At 38.3% G+C, this 22767-nt stretch overlaps 1 protein-coding gene across 1 annotated transcript in view; it reads right to left on the bottom strand.

Moving 5' to 3' along the window:
* RASGRP1 (RAS guanyl releasing protein 1) overlaps positions 1-21027 on the bottom strand; it is a 113464-nt gene extending 92437 nt beyond the window's left edge. Inside the window, exons 1-2 of the mRNA XM_074289232.1 lie at positions 20742-21027; positions 11638-11819 (exon numbers count right to left, since the gene is read on the bottom strand). Coding sequence (XP_074145333.1) covers positions 11638-11819; positions 20742-20782 — 223 coding nt within the window. The 5' untranslated portion in view covers positions 20783-21027. The remainder of the gene's footprint in view (positions 1-11637; positions 11820-20741) is intronic.
* Positions 21028-22767: the final 1740 nt, after the last annotated feature.

Below are 22767 nucleotides of genomic sequence, written 5' to 3' on the forward strand. Positions count from 1 at the left end.
ACCCCAGGTACATTTCTGCTGTAAAGAGTGTGTATCAACAATAGTGTGATGATAGCACAGAGAGAAAGGTGAAAAGGAAATAGCAAAACTAAATATGTCAAATTGAAAATTGCCTGCAAATAGGCCAGACAATTGAGAGTTGTGCATCAAAATAGCAGCAAATTACAAAGTGGTATAGCCTAAAGATGATACTCAAATAGAAACAGATCCCTGCTGGCCCTATATTGACTTAGAAAACCATAAATTAACATTATCTATATCTTACTGCATTTTCACTAATGTTAACATTTACAATTACATTTTCATTTGGTTCTGGCCACATGTGGACCACTGGTGAAGAGTTTAATACCTTTGCTCTCCCAGATTGTTCTATATCAGTGAAAAATATAATGACTTGGATCCAAAAGGACAAAAAAGGATACAGACAAATTAGAATGTGTCCAGTAAAGGTGTCATTTGATTGAGATGTCAAAGGAACTGAAAACCATGTTGTTTAAGAATTGATCAAAAAACATACATAAGCTATATTGGATTGATTGCCATCTTGGAGAAGGGATGAGAGGAAATAGAGAAGGAGAAAAATGGATATCAAAATATTATAAAAGCAAGTATCGTAAACTTATAAATAACTTTTTGAAAAAAGATTGATCAAAAAACTGGGTATGTCATCCTGGAATTGAGAAGACAGAGGGGAAACATAATGCCTGTCTTTAGTTAGATAGTTGGACTGCTGACATATGGTACAGAGATTCAATCTGTTCTTTGTGTCCTCAAAAGGAAAAATGAAGAGCAATGCATATAAGTTTCAGGTTGACAAATTTTAGCATTAGGGAAAGGAAATTCTCCTAACATGCTTTTTTAGCTGGTTCAGACTAGTGACTGCATTATTGTAGGAAGCCCCTCCACAAATAAAAATCAGCAACTCATTTCTTCATAAGTATAAGAGATATAGAAAGGATAAGCATTGCTCAGTCAGGCAATGGTCATTTTACAATTTATTTTTACAAAGCTTTTTATTTTCAAAACACATGCATAGACAGTTTAAAAAATTCACCCTTTCCAAACCTTGTATTCCAAAATTTTTTCTCCCCTTCTTCCCCCATCCCTTCTTCTAAAGGTCAAGTAATCCCATATATTAAGCAGCTACAATTCTTCTACACATATTTCCACAATTATCATATTGCACAAGAAAAATCAGATCAAAAAGGAAAAAGTGAGAAAGAAAACAAAATGCAAGCTAACAACAACAAAAGAAGTGAAAATGCTATGTTGTGATCCATACTCAGTCTCTACAGTGCTCTCTCTAGGTGCAGATGGCTCTCCTTGCTGTTGAAAAGAGCCAAGTCCATTAGAATTGATCAGAGTATAATCTTCTTGTTGCTGTGTACAATGTTCTCCTAGTTCTACTCATTTCTCTTAGCATCAGTTCATACAAGTCTCTCTAGGCCTCTCTGAAATCACCCTTCTGGTCATTTCTTACAAAACAATAATCTTCTATAACATTCATATACCACAACTTATTCAGCCATTCTCCAACTGATGGACATCCACTAAGATTCTAGCTCCTTACCACCACAAAAATGCTACAAACATTTTTGCACATGTGAGTCCTTTTTGATGAACATTTATTTAGCTCTTACTTTGACAGAAGCAGTTGGGTTCATCAGTGAGAGAGTACTGAGCCCAGAGTCAGGAAGGCCTGAACTAAAATTTAGCCCCAGGTACTTACTAATGGGTGATCCTGAGCAGGTCACTTAATATCTGTTTGCCTTAATCCACTAGAAAATGAACCGGGAAACCATTCTGCCAAGAAAACTCCACAGACAACATTGGTAACAAAAGAGTCACATATGATTGAACAAAAGAGTCACATATGATTGAACAACAGCAACGAAGAAGGCACTGTACTGGGAATACAAATTGTTTTTCATCCTTCACTTTCAAAGACCAATGGCATCACAAGTGACGTTTTGACTTGCATTGTGGATTGGATTTAAGTTAGGCAGAGCTGAGCAAAGTGATCAGCCTCACTCTCTCTTCCAGAGTCTTCAAAAGTACAGTGGCAATACAAAAGTCAAAATGACTGACACTGGCCCAGGAGGCAGTGGATAACTTTTGTCTTACCAAATTCCAAGCTGCCTTCATGGCCTTTGGAACGAATTGCCTTCATCCATCCATTCCACTGAGGGAAATCTCTATATGCCTGAGCAAGGTCCCCCTCTAATTCACTGAAGGGTTTGAGGTCTGGCTGTTAACCCTTATTGAGTTAGTCCATCTGCCATGACAGTCAGTTTACCAGAATGCAACCACTGTCCATTAAACAGCTTTTTGAGACTTAGGTAAGAAGTCAGTGCCAGGTAGATACCCAAAGGTGGATAAGCAGAAAGATATCCCTTGCTCTCAAGGGGCTTATGCTCTAATGGAGGAAAACAACTAGTAAAAGGGAACCAAAATAGGTGGGAGAGAGAAGAGGGGGGCAGTCCAGGGAAAGGTAGTCTCCTACCATTGAATGTCTTCAAGCAGTGGCTGGATAGCCTCTTGTACTAAGTGATTTCTGAGATTCTGTGATTCATAAGCCTGGCTGTGGTTCAAGGAAATTCCTAACAGAGACTACCATGGTAGAAGATTTGAGTAGAGGTTCTCAAAGCCACAAAGAACAGCTTCTCATTACAAATAGTTTTAGGATAATATTGACCTGTTTCATATTTGCAATGGAAAAAATTCCTACTTGGGAATATTGAGAAGTTTCTGAAAATCAGAAACTCAGATCATTAGCATGCATACAAGTCTGTGTGTGAGGAACAAGAAAACCAGGAGCAGGGGTGAGGTGACTTGTCTGGGATCATACACTTATTTGCTTGGTTGGCTGTTGTCTTTCATACTCAAAGAAGACCAAAATGACATCTAACGTGTCCAACTGTGGCGGATCAGACCAATATAAGCTCGGAATGCTCTGGCACAGGTTGGGTACAAATTGCCCCTATGAACATGTGAGGTGGATTCTCTAATTTTGTGCAGTAAAAGGCAGCTTTTCTGTCTCTAGACCAATGCCTGGCCCATTATGCTAGTACCAGAAGTTGCAGGAGGTACTGAAGAAAGATGAGAATAGCATATGACTCAGAAAGCACCCCTCTGGATTTCACGCCAGGGAAAGAAAGGAAGAATATCATGAAGATGAATGAATTTTCAGAGTATTTATTACATCCTTCATTGTCATTGAGTTGCTTTCCATCCATGTCCAATTCTTCATATCATTTGGGATTTTCTAGGCAGAGATACTAGAGAGGTTTTCCATTTCTTTCTCCATCCCATTTTATAGATGAGGAAACTGAGGTAAAAATGGGTAAATGACTTGCCCAGAGTCACACAGCCAGTAAGTGTCTGAGGCCAGATTTGAACTCAGGTCCTCCTGACTCCAAGCCTGGCACTGTGCCATCTGATTGCCCCTAAAGTGATAAATAAGTGTCAGCTATTTTTAGATTGAGATAGAAATCCCACAGATTAATATATAGATTCTCAAATAAATAGCTCAGACTTATAGAGCATTGACCTTATAGCTCTTCCTGATCTTAACCACTGAGAAAACTGATCTTATACAGTAGAGGATATAGGTAGGAGTAGCTAGATGGTACAGCAGATAGAATACCAGGCTTGAAGCTAAGGCCTGAATTCAAATTTGGCCTCAGAAACTGATTAGCTGTGTGACCCTGGTCAAGTCACTTAGTCCCAATTTCCTCTACCCAAAAAGAAAATATGGCTAGCTGCCCAGTGGATAGGGTGATCTTCCTGAGCTCAAATCTGGCCTCAGACATTGATTAGCTGTGTGACCCTGGGCAAAATCCCCCTTGGCTCCCCCTCAAAGGATATAGCTAAGAGCACAGATATAGATTTGAACCCTATATAAGTGTAGGTACAGAAACTGTCTTCCAGTCTGTATTTGCAAAAGCCATCACACATTAACAGGGCCTGTTAGAAGGAAAAAAACAGCTTCTGTGATCTCTCATAGGCTCTGTCTGTCTCTGATACAGATGGTGTGATTCACTCACATTTGACATCAAATGTGCTGCTTGTGTTGATTGGCCTAATTATGCTCAGCTGAGGACTGGATTAAATAGCATTAATATAAGCAGCACACAGAACGTGCAGACTCTCTGATGAAAAGAGGTAGTGGGAGGGGGCTGGTGAAGGGAGAACTCCATGACTCAGGGCTGCTCCCTTAGGTGTCTGTTCATAAGCAGGTAACCTTGTACATTGCAACTGGAGAGCTTAGAATGTGTGCATGACTGGGTGCTGGTCATCCAGTCACCAAAGTACTGTGTTCAACCTTGTTTCAGAGAGAGTGAAAAGTTCTCATTAATGCTTAATGCTAAAGAGGTCCCCGATGCATTCTCGGGGACATTTACGATGGCTCAGAGGCACTGGACCCATGTTCAAATCCTGTTCCTATTATTCGCTAGCTATATGACCCCAGGCAAACCATTTTATTTTTGTCTGTCTCAGTTTCCTCATTTGTAAAATGAGCATAGCATTTACCTACCAGGACAGCTAGGAGATGCATCAGGCTTGGAGTCAAGGCCAGAAAACCTGAGTTCAAATCCAGCCTCAGGCACTTCATAGTTGTGTGATCTTGGATAAGTCACTTAACCCTGTTAGCTGCAGTTTATTTATTATTTTTCAGTCACATTCAATTCTTTGTGACCCATTTAAGGTATTCTTAAAAAAATCCCCCTCCAGTTCATTTTACAGATGAGGAAACTGAGACTCAGCCTCATATAATTTTACTAAGTGGAGTCCATTAGAGATTATCTTGGCTGACCTCTTCATTTTATAAATGAGGAAAGCAAGGGTGGATCAGGCAACTGATTATTAGTTGAATGAATTATTGATGAATAATGATTAAGCAGTCTTTCATGAGCTATGCAGTTCAGATTCCCCAACATCCTATAACACCTGCACCTGTATTTTTTTTTTTTTTTTTTTTTTTTGCTGAGGCAGTTGGTATTAAGTATCTTAGCAAGGGTCACACAGCTAGTAAGTATTAAGTGTCTGAGGCCAGATTTGAACTCAGGTCCTCCTGACTTCAGAGCTGGTGCTCTAACCACTGCACCACCTACCTGCCTCTGTACTCTTTAATTTGTTTGGACAGGGTTTGAGTGCGGGTCTTCACTTTAGTGCAATATTCGGCACATAGTAAGGTGCTGGGTGACATAATGCACAGAGTGTCAGGACTGGAGTCAGGAAAATTCATCTCTGTGAACTAAAATCCGGCCTCAGATATGCCCTAGCTGTGTGATCCTGGACAAGTCACTTATGCCTGTCTATCTCAGTTTCCTCATCTGTAAAATGAGCTAGTGAAGGAAATAGCAAACATTCCAGTATTTTTGCCAAAAACAAATCTCCAAATGGGATCATGAAAACTCAGAAATAAATGAAATGACATAACTACAACAAACTATCCTAAGCACCCATCACAAGACAACCCTTGCTATCAAGGAGTTCTTAGTCTAATGGAAGAGACAACAGGTAACAAGTGCATACAAGCAAAACAGATGGGATACATTAGAGAAAATCAATACATGGGGAGTACTAGCATTAAGAGGACTGAAAAAAGGCTTCCATGGAAGGCAGGATTTTGCTGGGACTTGAAGGAAACTAGGGAAGATAAGAATAGAAGAGAAATATTCCAGATCAGGAGACAGTCAGGGAAAATGCTTGGGCAGGAGATGGAGTATTCTGTAAAGTACAGGAAGACTGGCAGATTATAAAAGACTTTGAATAGCAAATAGCGGATATGAGTTAGAAGTCAGAATCAACCAACCAACAAACATTAATTAAGCACTTACTATATGCCAACTTCTGTGCTGGGTTGCTAAGGATAGAAAGACAAAAATGAAAAACTCTTAGTCCTTCAGAAGCTTCTATTCTATAATGGGAAAATAGCACATAATACAACATAACACAAGGACCTTAGAAATGCATATTCTCATTTTACAAATGAGGAAACTGAGCTCGAAGGAAGTTAAATGTCTTATTCAAGGTCACAAAGGAAGTATAAGAGGCAGAATTTGAACTCAGTTCCTTTGACTCAAGACAGCTAGGTGGTGCAGTAATAGAGCGCTGGACCTGAGAACAGGGAGACTCATCCTCCTGATTACAAATCTGGTCTCAGATACTTCCTTGGGTCCTTGTGTTATCCTGGGCAAGTCACTTACTGCCTTAGTTTCCTTATCTGTAAAATGAGGTAGAGAAGGAAATGGTAAACCACTCCAGTATTTCTACTAAGAAAACTCCAAAAGGAGTCCTGAAGAGTTGTATATGATTGAACAACACCATATATGAGACAATTTTTTTTTTTTTGATGAGGGAGATACTATTATTTGTGGTGATGAAGAGGATGAGGAAGGAAGAAGTTAGGCAGATATGAAGAAAGGTTTCAGGTTGACAGTAAGTGGCATTAGAGCTGAATTATTATACCTGACCTTGAGGCTGAACTTTCACTTAGTTGAGGTAAATTTCAGTGAAGCTAGAAATAGTTCGACTAGTCTCACAGGATTGGGGACAAATGAAATAATGGATGGGGAAAGCACCTGTAGCCTTAATGTGCAACAAAAATAAGATCTGTTCAGATGACAGGACATCAAAACACTTCAGCTGAATGACAAGTAATTTTGCCATATCCCCAAATAGAAACCTTTATATTAAAAACCCAGGATTACAATGGATAGGCCAAGTTGGGCAGGTTTTTTTCTATGCTAAGTGTGGGCTCCACTATACATGGAGGTGCATTGTCAAAAATATATAGCAATTTGGATTGAGGAGCAGGGAGGAAGGAGGGGACAGAGAGGGCAGCAAAAGAAGAGGAAGAAATATAGAATCCATCTTCCTTCCCCCACCCCTACTAAGAAGTAACATGACTTTCAAACAATCAAGAAAACTGATTTCTCTCCCCAAAGGTATATTACACAGATTTAAAAGCAAAGAGGGAAGCAAATCACAGAAAGAGAACTGCTGTCATCCATTCTCTCTCAAACACAAAATGTTCTATTCTTTAATGCCTCTTTCATGTAAATGCTCCTTTGAAAAGAAACTCTCAGTACTTAATGAAAAAAAAACAAAAAAACCTTACCAGCTCTTGTACCTGGAAGACAGGTTTATCATTCACTCTTCCAAATGAAAAGCCTTTAACCATTCTACAGAATTTCACAGAAGCATAGAAAGTTAGAAGCTCAAAGGAATTTGGGAGATCATCAATTTAAAACTGTCTTCCTAATCTCCCCGTAGTGCAGATGAAGAGCCTGAGGTCCAGAGGGATTGAATTTGTTTCCTAAAGCCATAGTAAATAGTGATTGAGGCTTTTAAGGATTCAGACCTTCATTAATCTAAGGCTTGAATTCATGTAATCAGAAATCAGATTTTAAGAGAAATCAAAAGATATCTTGTACAATCTCTCCAAATTATACATAAGGAAATTGAGGCACTAGAAGATCAATCAACTTAATAAGCATTTATTGAATTTTTATTTTAGCCTGCTAGTTGGTCTGACTGCTATAAGTCTCTCCCTACTCTAGTTTATCCTTCATTCAATTGTCAAAGAGATTTTCCTCCCATGTTACTGCTGTCCTATTGGATAAACTGCAAAATCACCTCCAAAATGGAATATATGTAATCCTTTGGCTTTCAAAGCCATTCATAATCTCTACTTTTCAATGGTTTTAGGCCTAACACTGCTTTCCCCTCCCCCCTCAACTCTGTAATTCAGGGACAGATATCAGCTTCCTTGCAATCCTCCAACAAGAAGCCTATCTTCCCAGTGGGGCATTTCCTCTGGCTAGTCTACAATCCTGGAATTTTCACCCTTCTCATCTCTAACTTAAAAATTCCTTCCAGTCCTAGTCACCTTCCCCAGGAAGTCTTTGACTATCTCCATTAAGGCCAATTCCTTTCCCTCAGTTAATTATTTATCCTATTGGTAGCTTATTTATAGACAGTTATTTTCATACTGTCATTTTTGATAGCAGGAACTGCTTTTACCTTTCTTTGTGTCTCCAGTACTTAGTACCATGCTTGCCTTAAGTAATTACGTCTAAAAAATGCTTACTGATTGAAACATTCTTTTTTCTTTGTTTTTCTTGAGTTTTTCTTTTTGTCTAAGTTTTCTTTTACAATATGACTATTATGATGAAATGTTTTGCATGACTTCACATGCGCCTTCTCAATGAAAGTGAGGAAATAGGAAGGAAGAGAATATGGAACTCACAGTTTTAAAAACAAATGTTAAAAATTGCTTTTACATGTAACTGGGGAAAATGAAATACTAAATAAATGGGGAAAAAGACCCTCAGAAATAAGAGATAGAGATCTCTCATTTTAAAAATGAAAAGATTTAGGGCCCTGCAGGACTCCTCAATTTTAAATTTAAATTCTTTGTTGAAAATGAATACTAATTCATGGTTATATGGTGTTTTAAAGAATTACAAAATACTTTCCTTGCATCAATCCTATGAGGTAAAAATAAAAATATTAAATAATTTTTAAAAAGAAAAGAAAATATTAAAAAAAATTAAGAAAAGTTTATTGACTAATTCTTCCCTCTTTGCTCCTTATTCTAAAATTCATTTATTTCACTAGAAATATATGGGATGTAGACTGCTTTACTGTTCATCCTCAAATTGGTTTAATACTTGTCTTTGGCTGTATATATTGGTATGCTTCTGTTTTATACTTTAAGCTCTTACACAGCGACACCTATACCTGCCCAATGTTCATTAGGCACTACTGAGCAGCAAAAAATGAATTGATGAATACACACTTTTTTGGTTACAGTTACTATGATTTATAAAAGCAACCAAGTGGATAGAGCACAGAATCTCAGACATATTTTGGCTGTATGATCCTGAGCAAGTCATTTAATGTCTCCCTCAATTTCATCATCTATAAGACAGGAAGAATAATAGCACCTATTTCCCAGGGTTATTAGGAAGAAATGAGATTTTTTTATATATATATAAAATATGAAGTGTTTGCAAACCTTAAAACATTACATAAATGCAAGTTATTAACATCATGATGATAATGATGTTCCATGGACTTTTTAATAGTTTTCAGGTTTTTCAGGTCATATCATATTGGTTTCTGAAATGTGACAAACTCATGTCTTTTATCTAAGGAATTATTATTTAGGGGAGTTAAATTGAGCACATTATTTCTTAGAAGGTTTCATGTTTAGATCTGGACATGTTTCTTTTAAGATTTCACATAGTGAGTTTTGAGAAGTCATCTCTAGACATATAAGATCATTGGATTTTGAGTCAGAAAGCCTGATTTGAGTCATGCCTTTGTTATCTCCTGAATGTGTGACCTAATCTAAGTCACTTTACTTAGAAATTCTGATTCCTCATCTGGGAAATAAGGCAGTTAGCCTAAATGTTGCTTGAAGATCCCTTCTAGTCTTACAATCTATAAGGCAACAAACAAGATCCAGGGGAAATACTGGTTCTGATGCCAAAAATTGTCATTGCCCAGTCATTCCAGTCATGTCTGACTCTTTGTGATCCTTTTTGGGGTTTTCTTGGCAGAGATACTGGAGTGAGTGCTTCACCATTTCTTTCTCCACTCATTTTACAGATGAGGAAACTGAGGCAAACAGGATTAAGTGACTTGCCCAGGGTCACACAGCTAGTAAGTGTCTCAGGCCAGATTTGAATGCAGGTCTTCTTGACTCAAGGCCAGCACTCTATCCAATGCATCACCTAGCTGCCTTTGGGACCATGGATAAAGTCAAGTTGCTTCTCTAGCTTTCATTTCCTGATTTATAGAATGAGGGAATGAGGTCCCTTTTAACTGACTCTAGATCTGTTTCTAGAATGTCAGAACCACTTACATGGAAGGTGGGGTCAGGAAGAGGGAGAAAGGAAATAGGATGTGGGGAAGAGAATTACATCACTGAACCTAACTATTTTGTTCTGCATACGTTCCAGTAGTAAAATGCAGAGATCACTTTCTTAAACAGCTCCCATTTCCATTCTGAAAACCAATCTAAGAAGGCTTTTATCAACAGTTTTGATCTTTCTAAAAGAAAGGTTAAAGAAAAGCTTTCACTGATGACTTTCCAATAATTTTTTTTTTCTCTTCTGACTCTTTGGCTGTTGTTTGTTTGTTTTGCAAAATAGATCATTTTTAGAGAGATAATCCCTTTTATTTTTTTCCCCAATTCTCTCTTTAAAATAATGCTTAAAGTTTCTAGCATAAAGGGAGAATTAAAATGAAGGTGAAAACTGAGATGTCATCAGTAAAATTGCCAAATGTATCCCTTCATTCTCATGCTTTAAAAGGTCTAAAAATTTTAGGAACCATACCTATTTCATTATCCAACTTCCTTCTTGCTTACTTTGTTTTTGCTCTACATTTTTTTGAGGTAGGAACTTCCATGGCATTTGAGCATCTTCAGCAATATGTCTCACAAAAGGAAGATATAGGGTCTGTGCTTTCATTGACATAGAAAATCTCTATGCAGGGTGACATTTTATGTCTTAAAAGAGTTGTCTATAAAACTGAGAGGTAAATGACTTGCCCAGAGTCACACAGCCAGTGCCAGTCTAAAGCAAACACACATCCTCCCACCTCCAAGGCTGGCTCTCAATTCGTCGAGCCATGTGGCCTCACAAAGGAAAAGAAAGGAATACAGGGGACTTTTAGGAAAGACTGTGGGGGAGGAGATTTTCCAACAAAGAAAGAAAGGTGTCAGGGGAACATTCTGCAATCTTCATTCAGATTACAATTTTTCCTTTTGGTGGGAAGAAGGGGAGGGTGAAATTTTGAGAACTTTTCAGCTAAATAATAAGAAAAAAATAACCCATCATTTACTGAATGAAATAAAAATAGGGCCACTCCTAAGAAAAGAGCTTGACTGCTGTTATTCAGTTTTGCATCCCCTAATGTAGAGGCTTTTTAGATAAGGCATTGGAAAAGAGAAAATCATGAATAATTCACTGCGTAATATGTATGTAGCAGAAGATACTTATTTCTTAAATTTTCTACCCTTAATAAAGGGCTGATTGTGAGAACCTCTTCTAACTCAAGCCCAACCATTTTGCCTTTACCTATTCATTTTCTTGGTTTATCAAAACTGCCCTCCTATTCCAAAGATATTTACCCAAATGATTCAAAGTTTTCTGACTTTCTGTCGGATGGTAATATGCTATCAATATTTCTCAAAATGTCCTTGGATTACACAATACATAAGAAAAGAAAAGCGATTATACATCTCTTCAGGCATTTTTTTTTCAGTACAATTTCACAGAAATCTATCAACAGCAGAAAAACTCCATCTCAAGAAAAACATAATTCCCTTAGGGATAACTTTTTTCACTTCCTCTCACACCTCTCATCACGAAGCATCACCCCCACATATTCATATGCAATATGTACCGGAGAAGAGACTTTAAAACATTCCAAAAACCGTTTCAAAAGCTTATATTATAAGCGTCCCCCCCATTGTAATTTATATATACATACATAAATCAAAAAGAGTTACTCTTCCAAACAAAATGTTCTAAAATGAAAATACCATAGTTGTGCATTTGGATCGTACACAGCTTCTTACACACGGACACATTCATCCTAGATGGAAAAACTTACCAAAAGACTGGATGCACGTCTCAATGAGATCGTCCAGGCTCGCTCCTTTAGCTAAGTGTCCCAGCGACATCATCATTCGGAACTGAGCGATCTGGGCCAAGTTGGGATGAGAGGGAAGAGGATTGCTTGTTTTCACCTCTAGTCTTGCTTTTGGGGGAACATTGCAGCCATGGGGAGGCTTCCTAAATGGAAAGGGGGACAAACCAGTAAGTACGGATCTTAAAGAAGGAAAAAAAAAAAAAAAAAGGAAGCCTGGGGAAGGAGGGAAGGAACTGCTAGCTCCGCAGGCAGGTTGGAAAGAAAAGTGGGGAGAGATAAGACAATTAAATCCCGGGAGTTGGGCTGGGAGAAGGCATAACCCTCCCACTTGGCAAATGCACCAAACAACCGCGGGCTGTTAAAGAGACATTGCTCAGGCAAATGGGAAGGTTGGAGTTTTGAGGAGCTTTGGATTCCGACCTGAGGCTCGCCACTTTCAGGTCCAGGCTGCTTCTATTTACCTGGGGATGATCCTAATTCCCAAAGGAGGAGTGAAGAGATGGGGAAAGAGCAGGGGTGAAGTGATTTCTCTGCCTTTCTTCCGTAAGGGACCAAAAGGTGATTTTTCCCCATGTCCCTCACTTGAGTTTTAAGCTCTGTTTTCCTTTCCCTTAACTTCCCAAGAAACTGATGGATTTAGCCAAAGGCCATGCCACAGAGGTCGTACAAAGTCTGGATGTTCTAGTAAAACCTCTAGCCTGCAGAAAGATTTTTTTTTTTTTTTAAGTTAAAGGGCTTGGTGGAGGAGCAGAAGGGTAAAAGTGGGAGAAATAGGTGTAGAGGGTTGGTAACAGACGAGATTTGGGACTAGATTTTTCACACGGATTTACAGGTTTTAGCATTTTCTTTCTTATTGCTGGTAGCGCAACAAATCATCCCTAGCTATTTTACTATTAAAAAGACTTTCCATCTAGCAAAACTGTAATATTTAGCTTCACTGTATTAGTGAAGGAAGGGTATTAGACAAAGCCTGGGATCCACGGATCGTGTCTGGATCGATTTCATTGAGTCTCTGAATTTGAGTGGGGGAAAAAAGTTTTTTAAATCACATTTTTATTTTCATTAACTTCTAACTTAAAAGTACTTAACTGAGGTCCATGAACTTTTTTTTTTTAATTGATAACTGTTAAAACCCTTCTCCAAGAAGCCTTTCCCAGACTTCTTTCATCTGTGTCTTCACTCTGAGATTATTTACAATTTATCCTGCAGATATCTTATTTGTGCATAATTGTTTGCAACTTGTTTCAACAATTAGATTGTAAAATCCTCGAGGGCAGGGATTCCATCCCCCACTTTTTGTATTACCAGAGTTTGACTGGTCCCTGGCACATAGTAGGTATTTAACATTTAAATATTAAATATTAAGCTGATTTGCCTTGATTTATGCATTTACAAACATTGTTCTTAGAAAGAGTCCATAGGCTCCACCCAACTGCTAAAGAGTACATGACACAAATGAGGTTCTAGGCTCCAGAACTTTAGAGATTTTCCCCAGAATTCAGTGTCATATTAAAGTGAATCTGGACTCTTCAGGGACTCTTGGTAGTCCCTTTTTATATTGGTGATCCAATCCCTTAGTTTTAGCCTTAATCATAAAAGGACCATAGCTCATTGTGGAGAGAGGCAAGGTCCAATGTGAATAGTTGTTTTTTTTTTCTCTCTCTCTCTTCCTTTTTCAAAATTATCATCCCCACAAAAGATATACATTTTGTCATAAGAGACTTGTTTGGGAGAAAGAACAAGAGACCTGCAAGATGTTCCATTTAAGAAGGAAGAAAACATTAATTAAGCACCTACTATGTGCCAGGCTCTATGACAGACCACTTTGCCAATATTATCATTTGATCCTTTCAACAATTCTGTGAAGTAATTACTGTTATTATCATAATCAAACCAATGAAAGGGAAGAGAGAGAGGAAAAAAGAAATGAAATCTTAAGCTTTTACCTTGATAACTTGTTACTTGTTGTGAGCACTGGTAAAAAGTAAATGGAGGAGGAAAGACTACCAACTAGTATTTATTGTATCTTATTCTATGTGGTAGGCTTGAGGAAGATTTAAAAAAAAAAGGATAACCAACTTTTTCTTCTAGAGGAGGTTACAATTTAAAGTATCTAGTTGGATATAGAGCACTAGATTTGAAGTCAGGAAGACTTTAATTCAAATATTACCTTAGACACATAGTAGCTATGTGATCCTGGGCAAATCCAATTAACTGCTCTCTGCCTCCGTTTCCTCATTTGTAAAATGAGGGGATTAGATTTGATGGCTTCTAAAGTCCATATGATCATTCTAGACTAAGAGATAAAGGATATGCACATATGAGAAGATAAATAATGGAAGAAGAGCCAAAATACCGAAGAGAAAGAAACATTTCCAGTTAAAGTATTCTGAAGGAGCCTATTGGAAAGGTTGGGATTTTTGTCTCTTAACACACATGTGGCATACTCATGGTCATTCACAACTAGTAATACAGAAAAAACAAAATCTGAGGATATCTATATATTTCTTTTAGACATAAAGGCAAGGAAAAGAACTGACATGGAGCCTCTGCATTGGAATGTTGGTAAACACTTAACCTGCACACAATACATTTTTAAATTTAATTTGTATTATCTACATTTTCTTCTTTACTTTCTGGAGAGTAAATCAAGTCCTGATTTGTTGATTTCTAAGGTGTTGTAGTGCTGGGTCTGAAATCAGGAAGCCTCATCTTCCTGAATTCAAATCTAGTCTCAGACACTTTCTAGCTATATGGTCTTAAGCAAGTCACATCACCCTTCTTGCCTCAATTTTCTTATCTGTAAAATGAACTGAAAAAAGAAATGGCAAACCACTCTAGTATCTTTGCAAAGAAAACTTGAAATGGAGTCATGAAGAGTTGGACATGACTAAATAACAAGATGTAAATGCTCACACTGAAAATTTATCAAATGAATCTCAAAAGTTGGTTGAACTTGGTTCTAACACAACCCAGAACTTATGTTAATGAGAATGGCTCAGGCTAGTATCTATTCAGTCAAATAAAAATCAATAATTATTTACTAAACACCCTTAGTTTACAGGGCATTGTTATGAATTGTTTCCAGCTTTGCAATATGAAACTGTGAAAAATCTTAGCAAAGTAATATTAGTTTAAGTTTATAGCCATTCCCCTTCTGGGTCCACTCACAGCTTGAAATCTCTCCTGAACTGAGTGGATGTCCATCAGTTCGTTGAATGGATGAATAAATTATAGTATATGAATGTAATGGAATATTATTTTTCTATGAGGATGATTTCAGAAAAGCCTGGAGAGACTAGCATGAACTGATGCTAAGTGAAGTGAGTAGAAGCAAGAGAACATTGTGCATAGTAACAACAAGATTATGTGATGGATTTGGATCTTTCCAACAATAAGGTGATTCAGGTCAATTCCAATAATCTTGTGATGGAGACAGCCATCTGCTCCCAGAGAGAGGACTGCGGGGACTGAGTGTGGATCACAGCATAGCATTTTCACCTTTTTTGTTGTTGTTTGCTTGCTTTTTAAATTTCTTTCCCATTTTTTCTGTTTTGATCTATTTTTTCTTGTGAAGTATAATAAATGTGGAAATATGTATAGAAGAATTGCATGTATTTAATACATATTGGAATATTTGCTCTCTAGGAGAGGGGATGGGGAAAAGAGAAGGAGAAAAATTTGAAACACAAGGTTTTGCAAGGATGAATGTTGAAAATTATCTTTGCATGTATTTTGAAAATTAAAAAAAATATTAAAAAGAAGATAAAAAGCTATTATTAAATTTTTTTACAAGAAAAATCTTTCCTAAACTGACTTCCTCCTGACATGCAGAAGATAGCTGGGCTACTTTTCCATCATCAAATAATATTTTAGTGTAATATAATATCATTATAAGTAGAATATGTTTAAGAAGATAAATCTTCCAGGGAGGGGGGCAGTGGTGGAAGGGATAGGAGTAAAAATTCTATATTTTACATTCACTCTACATTTCAAAGCTTAATAGAAATAGGAAATCCCAGAGCCTCAGCTTACTTCCATTAGTGTGGAAGAAATAAAAAGTAATTGCATCGATGTCATGATTTGTATTACTTGTAGATGTCAAATATTCTTATCACTATCTCATCCCATTCCATTTCATAGAATATTTCATCCTATCCTCTCCATGGACCTAGATAACTGAGAGTTGACTGAAATGTTCTTTATCCACTTATTTAACACAATGAAAAGGAAGCAGGGACCAAAAAGAGAGAAATAAGAAACTGCTGATTATGAAGTAGCAGGGAGAAATAGGAAAGAGAATAGATACACAAGAAAAGAGTAGCCTAATCTATTTTCCATTTGCTTCTCATTCCTGCTACTTTTGAAAGAATTCATTCACTAGATCAATTTTTTCAAGTGCTATTTTCCTTAAGGATTTGATATAAAGAAATGTGAAATAATAATGTTAGAAAATTCATCCTAGCCAACTCACTAGGTACATGAGCTGCTAGTTAAAGGGGGTGGGTTTAGAAACTCCTGATTTGATCTCTCCGTTTCCTCCCTAAGATCTTACATAGGTAGGATGTGAAGTCCCCTTAAAGTGCTCTCCTTGACTAGGAAATTCTGATAGCAGATGAAACAGATATAGATGAGAGATTTTTCAAGTGGAGATTATAAATTCCCTTTCAGACATATTTTAGAAGGGAGTGATGCAAGAGTCAGAATTAAGTGATAAGGAATCTTCCAACTCAGAGATTTGAATGAATCTAAAATCACATGAGCACAGGACTGTAATTCAAGCAGAGTTCTAATCTCAGCCTTAACATTAATGAGTTACATAATTTCAGATGATGCATTCTGCCTCTCTGCCCTTAGTTTCTCCATATGTCAGTTAAAGAATTCAACTCAATGAATCCTATGGATCCTTCAATTTTCAAAATAATATGAGAGAAGGGAAAAAAACTGTTCAGATTACATGTATGAAACAATAGCCCTTGGGGAAATTATAATCAATTTTTGATCTTCCAGAACTACCTATTTCCAATTGGTCCTCCCTATTTTTCATCTCCTTTGTTTTGGCTATTTCATTGTAGATCAATTCCTTGTTGAGTGAAGGAAAGAAAAAATGCAAGTCAAATTACTTTGTATCTTGTGAGCAACTCTTGGTAGAAGGTTGGCTAGAAGAGAAAGCTAAGAATTATAATTAATTCTGGGATCATTATTCATTTAGCACATTCTTTGTCAAATACAGTGGATTTGAATTCAAACCTTCTTGTCTCCAGGCCCAGTACTTTATCTACTATACCATTGAAAAGATATAGGATTTATGCCCATTAAATCTTAGTTTCTACAAATTTGATTAGCCATTAATGACAGTGCTTCAGCTGGTGAGAAGAGAGCTAATGAAGATGGTTTGAGATGAAGTGAGATGATAATAACAATTAAAAGACAATAAGGAAAAACTTGCCTTGGAGTCATTTCTTGGTTATTACTTTACAAAGAAATTTTATAAAATAATTTTATAGGGAATAAATCTGGAGGGTGATGATTAAGAGTGATGACTTAATGCAAGTTGAAGAAGTTATTTTCCTGTTATGGCTGGAGATAAGCTAGAGAAGACAAAGAACAGAATGGAGAGTATTTCTTTCTTCACAAAATTGTCTCAACATTTATCTTGTGAAGAGAGAAAAGGGCATTCTTAAGAAGAGACTTGACTTAATATAGTATGCTGAGTGAACTAACTACTGAACCTGTTTCCAGTAGGTGATTCTGACTTCAAGCTTTATCACAGTTAAAACCCTATAAATCATTTTTATGTCTTTGTGTTGTTATTGATTGCATTGTTAGCAAATTATATAGGCAGTGACTTTAATACTGTGTTAATCCTAGGAGATTAGAAGTTTTAAAATAGAGATAAAAGTGATTTTATGGGGAGTTTTCTCAAGTTTATTAAATAATATATAATTAACAGGGATGGGGGTTCTGAGATAACTGATGGATGGAAAAAAAGTTGAAATGTTGTCAAAATTGCCAAAATATACAAAAATATCTGTGGATTACACTGGAATCTAGGGTAATGAGAATGTAAATGGTAATGAGGCTAATTGAGGGTTGGCCTACAATTGAGTATGGTTGACTCCATAACCCTGTTACCTGTGAATTACACAATGAAATTTTATCATCTTGGATTGTGGTCTGCATGACACCCATCTCACTATCAAAGAATTATCAAGAAAAGAATACAACATTTGCCTCAATAGAATATAATTCAGATGGCAAATTGATTAGGATTCAGGTAGAATCACATAGTATATCACAAAGCTAAGTAGGAGTGATTTGGGAATCCCTATGTCTTAACACTCTTCTATTAGGATGAAAGAGATGAAAAGTGACTGTATATGCTATTCACTTTGGATTATCTGTAGGTATCTGCTACTTCTTTTTCCTTTATGCCGTCTCAGTCTCATTCCCATGCCATCTCATCCCCAGATAATTGAGAGTTGTATGCATTGTTTCTTCATCCCACATGTTTAATACAATGATAAAAAAGCAGGACCAGTCAGCCAAAGTAATAGAAGAAGCAATAGCTTTCCATAATTCTTATTCTGTTTTCCATATGAAAACATTATGAAAATAGAGAGCTCTAGTTAACGTTCCATTTTATGGTCTCACAGTCTGGCAATGTTCTCAAAAGTTATCAATAGGAGTTATCTCAAAAGTTATCAATAGGAGAAAATCAGAAAAGGCATATAGGTCCAAGGATTGGGAAGCATCAAAGGAGAAAAAAACTAGGACCTCAAAATATTTAGGGAGAGGGAGGATCTTCAGTCATTTTTTAGTTATCAATTTAGAGCTGGAAGAAACTTTAGAAGGTACTGAGTCTAACCTGTCATTTTACAAATTTAGGCCCAGAAAGATTAAGTTACTTAAATACAAATTATATGTTGCTTAACTAGGATGTGAATTTAAATGGTCTTCTGATTTCAAATCCAATACTTTTTGAAGATGAAAGATGAAAAGTGAAATAAAGGGAAATTTCAGGCAAATACAGATCTTGCAGAAGCTAAAGAAACCGAGTCTTAAACATGAGATACAGCAAAAGAAATAATAAGCCCTAATTACAAAACTCAGCTAGGGACCAGGAGGAAGGAAAAAAATCTGGGAAAATTGACAAGTAATGAGTTCCTTTCACTATGAATCAAGAAACATGGGTTCTCTTGTCACTGACTCACCCCATTTATGGCCTCATGACAAATCCCTGGATTTTTCTGTTTCTCCATGTTCCCTTTCTATGATGTGACTGTAGATAACAATACTTTTATAAGAATTTACAGAATGTTTTTAAATGGTGCCATGTAAGGCACTGTGGTGTAAACCTACTAGATATAGGCAAAGAGCTAGTTTTTCAACACACAAGGAGTAAAATTCAAATTATGCTGGTACTTAGAAATACCTTACCTCCTTTCCTTCCCAACATATCAATATAGCTTAAAAACAATTTGGAAAGTGTGGTATATTGCTCAAATTTTAACTCTCTTGCAGGACACGCTTAAGTTTAATCTGCATTAACATTCTCTAGCTCAAGAGGACCAATAAAACAGTAAATCAAGCTCAAAACTGCAAATGCTCAAATGCTCACACTAAAAAATTATCAATTTATTGGCCATTCAGTTCACACCTCCAATTTTGTAATAAAACACTTGCAATTACTCAGTTTACTCAGATTTCCTGTGTAAGTAATCATGGACTAGTTATTAACTTTCCCCAAGCCTTATGTGTTAAAGGATGGGTTAGGCTCAATAGGCTCTATGGTTCTTTTCAGTTCTGAATCAATACTCTTAGATCAACTCTCTCTGGAATGGGGTTAGTTTGTATGGCATACCTTTCAGCCTGAACCACAGCCCCGGAATCCGGAGATGGGCTAGAATGAGAAAACTGAAAAATGCCCACAATTCTATTTTCAATGGAAAGTGAAGACCTTCTAAGTCCTTCTCTCAGGGGTTGTTTTACTTTTTGTATTCCCAGGATCAGTGTTCCAGAACTGGACGGCTGTTGGTAACAGTGATACCTACAGCAGCTTAAGTTGTCTGCACTATGGGGTTTTATGTCATGTGTCACCAGTCCGAACCCAGTCTCCAAGCCAGGTCACCCTCACATACATATTCACACCTATTCACATTCACCCTTTCATCCTTCCAGGCTTTAAAACCTTTTCACAGTAAGCAGGTCTGAGTAGTTGTTAGCTGATAGGTAAAAGTTGACAGGTTTCCGCCAACATTTCTCTATCTCCCTTCATCAGATCACAATCTTTTTGAGCGAAGGGGCCAGGTCTCCTGTATGCTGCACGACCCACAAAGGTTCTAAAAGTTATCTGTTCAGGGATAAGTTTTTGGGGCCCGGTTCCAGGTCATTCTTATTCGCTAGTTGCCGCCAGGTGGCGACATGTGGCCCTTGCGAATGCTGCAGGTGCGGTCCACGGAAACTTGGCTGGGTGGCAGCCGGGAAGGGAGTTCAGTTAGTTCCCGAAGTGCCCGGGGAAAGAAGGAAGGACAAGAAGCGCAAAGGACAGTGTGGAGAGGAGACGGCGAGATCAAAGATCCGCTCAGTGGTCCTTAGCTATGATCTTGACACTTGCAGAAAAAGTAAAGTGGGTTTCGGCTAAGTTTTATTCTGCCTCCATCCCGCCGCCCCAAAAGGCTCCCTCTTCCCCATCGATGCCTGCCTGAGTGGGGCAGCGGGAGTTCAAGACGATTTTTCGCGTGCTTTCTGTGCCGTAGTCTCCCCAAGTCCCAGGGCTTTAGGACAAATGTCGTGCCCACCCCTTGTGCCCACCCCTAACGCAGCATCTTCCCCAAAGCTCGGGTAAGGAGAGAGGAAAGCGGATCGGGGGGAAAGAGACTGGAGGGTTGATCGTAGACCCAGATTACAGGGAGCCGGCAAGGGGGCCCGAAGCAAGAAGTTGAGTGCCAGTCTTGGATGCATTTAAGCAAACGGCGGGAGGACTGTCGCGGAGATGTAGCGGGAGGACTGGAAAGGGGTGTCTCACCCACCTCAGTCCACCTATCCAAAGGCCTCACACTTACCGCGGAGTTTCTCTCGCCTTCCCCAAGGTGCCCATGGCCATGGTCCTGGCGCTTGGCGGCCCGGCTCACCTAGCGAGGCGGGGGCAGGGAGGCGCGGGGCGCGGTGCATAGCTGCCTCCACGCCACGCCACCGCCTCCTTCTCTCTCCTCCTCTCTGGGCAGCGCCGTACCGCCCCTCACTCCTCCCGTTGTCTAAGGAAACTGCAGAACAGAAGGACTTACAGACTCTCTCTCTCTCTCTCTCTCTCTCTCTCTCTCTCTCTCTCTCTCTCTCTCTCTCTCTCTCTCTCTCTCTCTCTCTCTCTCCCTCCCTCCCTCCCCTCCTCCCGCCCCCCTCCCTGTCACCACACCACACCACCAGACACACAGTGATGTTATCTCTCCTGTACGAAGTAGCTGCTCCACTCTTGATTCTGTGAAACCTCTTCAAGTTCCCCGGTATTGCGGCCTAGCCTGGCTGATCTCCCCCACATATGCACACATACAGAGTTTTCTCTTTTCCTCTTCCCCCTTCTTGGTGCTGAGGAAAGGGGAAGATAGGGTTCCTCTGATATCTAACTTTTCAAAGGAAACTTCACTCCAGATCACCAGAAACATGCCCTCCTTCTCTTCCTCAGACTGCAGTATTTTTCAAATATAGACTGCAAACTGCTTCAAAGAGCCTGTCTTCCACTTGTCTTGAGGCCCTATACTCCATTGTCTCTTATCCTCCAGCAATTAGCTCTAAGATGGTCCCTTTTTATTGTTGGTGGTCCTCACCTGTGAGTCAATCTGTGTGGGGAACTCCCAGCAAGGAAATTTCCTCCACTTATACAAATGGGCAATTGTTTTGCAACTTCAAGCCACAAAGAGTTGAATGAATGGTTACTGAGTAAATAATTTGCTCAGGGTGATCCAACCCGGATTTATCCCAGATATTCTGGACTTGAAAGCATTTAAAAATTCTTTTTGATTTTTTAAATACAAATACAATATTATTACAAATATACAATACAAATTATACAATTTAGATACAAATTAGAATACAAATTATTCTACATAAATTAGAAAGCTTCTTCAATGAATGAACCATGATACCCTTTGGAGGGTTTGTGATATTCAATCTCAAGAAGTCATAAGGTTTTTCTGTCCTAGTTCCAGAGGAGCAGAAGGACGTTTTGAAAGGGAAAGAAGACCATACATAGGAACAGGAATCCAGCCAACCAGAAAACAACTGCCTTACCCAGGATATTTTTTGGCAGTGTTTCAGACAGTTTTGCTACCCCAAAACAACCAGGCCCCTAGAAGCTTTGAGCCAACAATGGGTACTTGCTATTAGTGGCTGAAGACTGAGCCATATACAAAGGAGCAGATTATGGAGTTGATGCTGGAGTAATTTTTGCCTACCCTGTCCCAGGAGTTTCAGGCTTGGGTGAAGACATGTTTCCTATAAAACAGAGAGGAAATAATCACTATATTGGTGGAATTGGAGCAACAACCGAACCAACCTGGACAGTAGATTTGATTTCTCAGAGGAGACAGAGAATCAAGGAGCATCCCAGGAGTCACAATGCCGCTAGTAAAATGTGGATCTCAGCATTTCTATCCTCTACAAGAGAATGCTATCCCTGTTTTGTAAGTCTTTCTCATTGGGGAAACTCCTCAGAGAGGGTTGCATCAGGTTTTAATTCTACTCAATCCAAGACATCAGTGAAGACTGAGACTAGTTCCTTGTTTCAGAAGAGTGGCAACGTTTTGACGCAACTCAGAACAGAAATGAGAATGGGATGCTGAAAATTTTTAGGAACTTTGGTTTGCTTACTGGAGAGATCATGATTAAATATAGAATGTTGCTTCCAAAGCAAAAAAATTTCTAAAGATGCATACCCACAGGAAGAGGTCTCTAGTGCACTCAGAAGAGATTATTCACCTCAGTTCCTTGTTGGCCCTTCTGCACAAGCTGGAAAAAAAGTTTTTTGGGGGATCTTAAAGACCATAATCTTGGGATCTAGAACATATATTTCTTCAATGGAATATATTGCAGGTG

This window comes from Sminthopsis crassicaudata, chromosome 2 (assembly GCF_048593235.1).
Source record: "Sminthopsis crassicaudata isolate SCR6 chromosome 2, ASM4859323v1, whole genome shotgun sequence".
In the NCBI taxonomy this organism is placed as follows: Eukaryota; Metazoa; Chordata; class Mammalia; order Dasyuromorphia; family Dasyuridae; genus Sminthopsis; species Sminthopsis crassicaudata.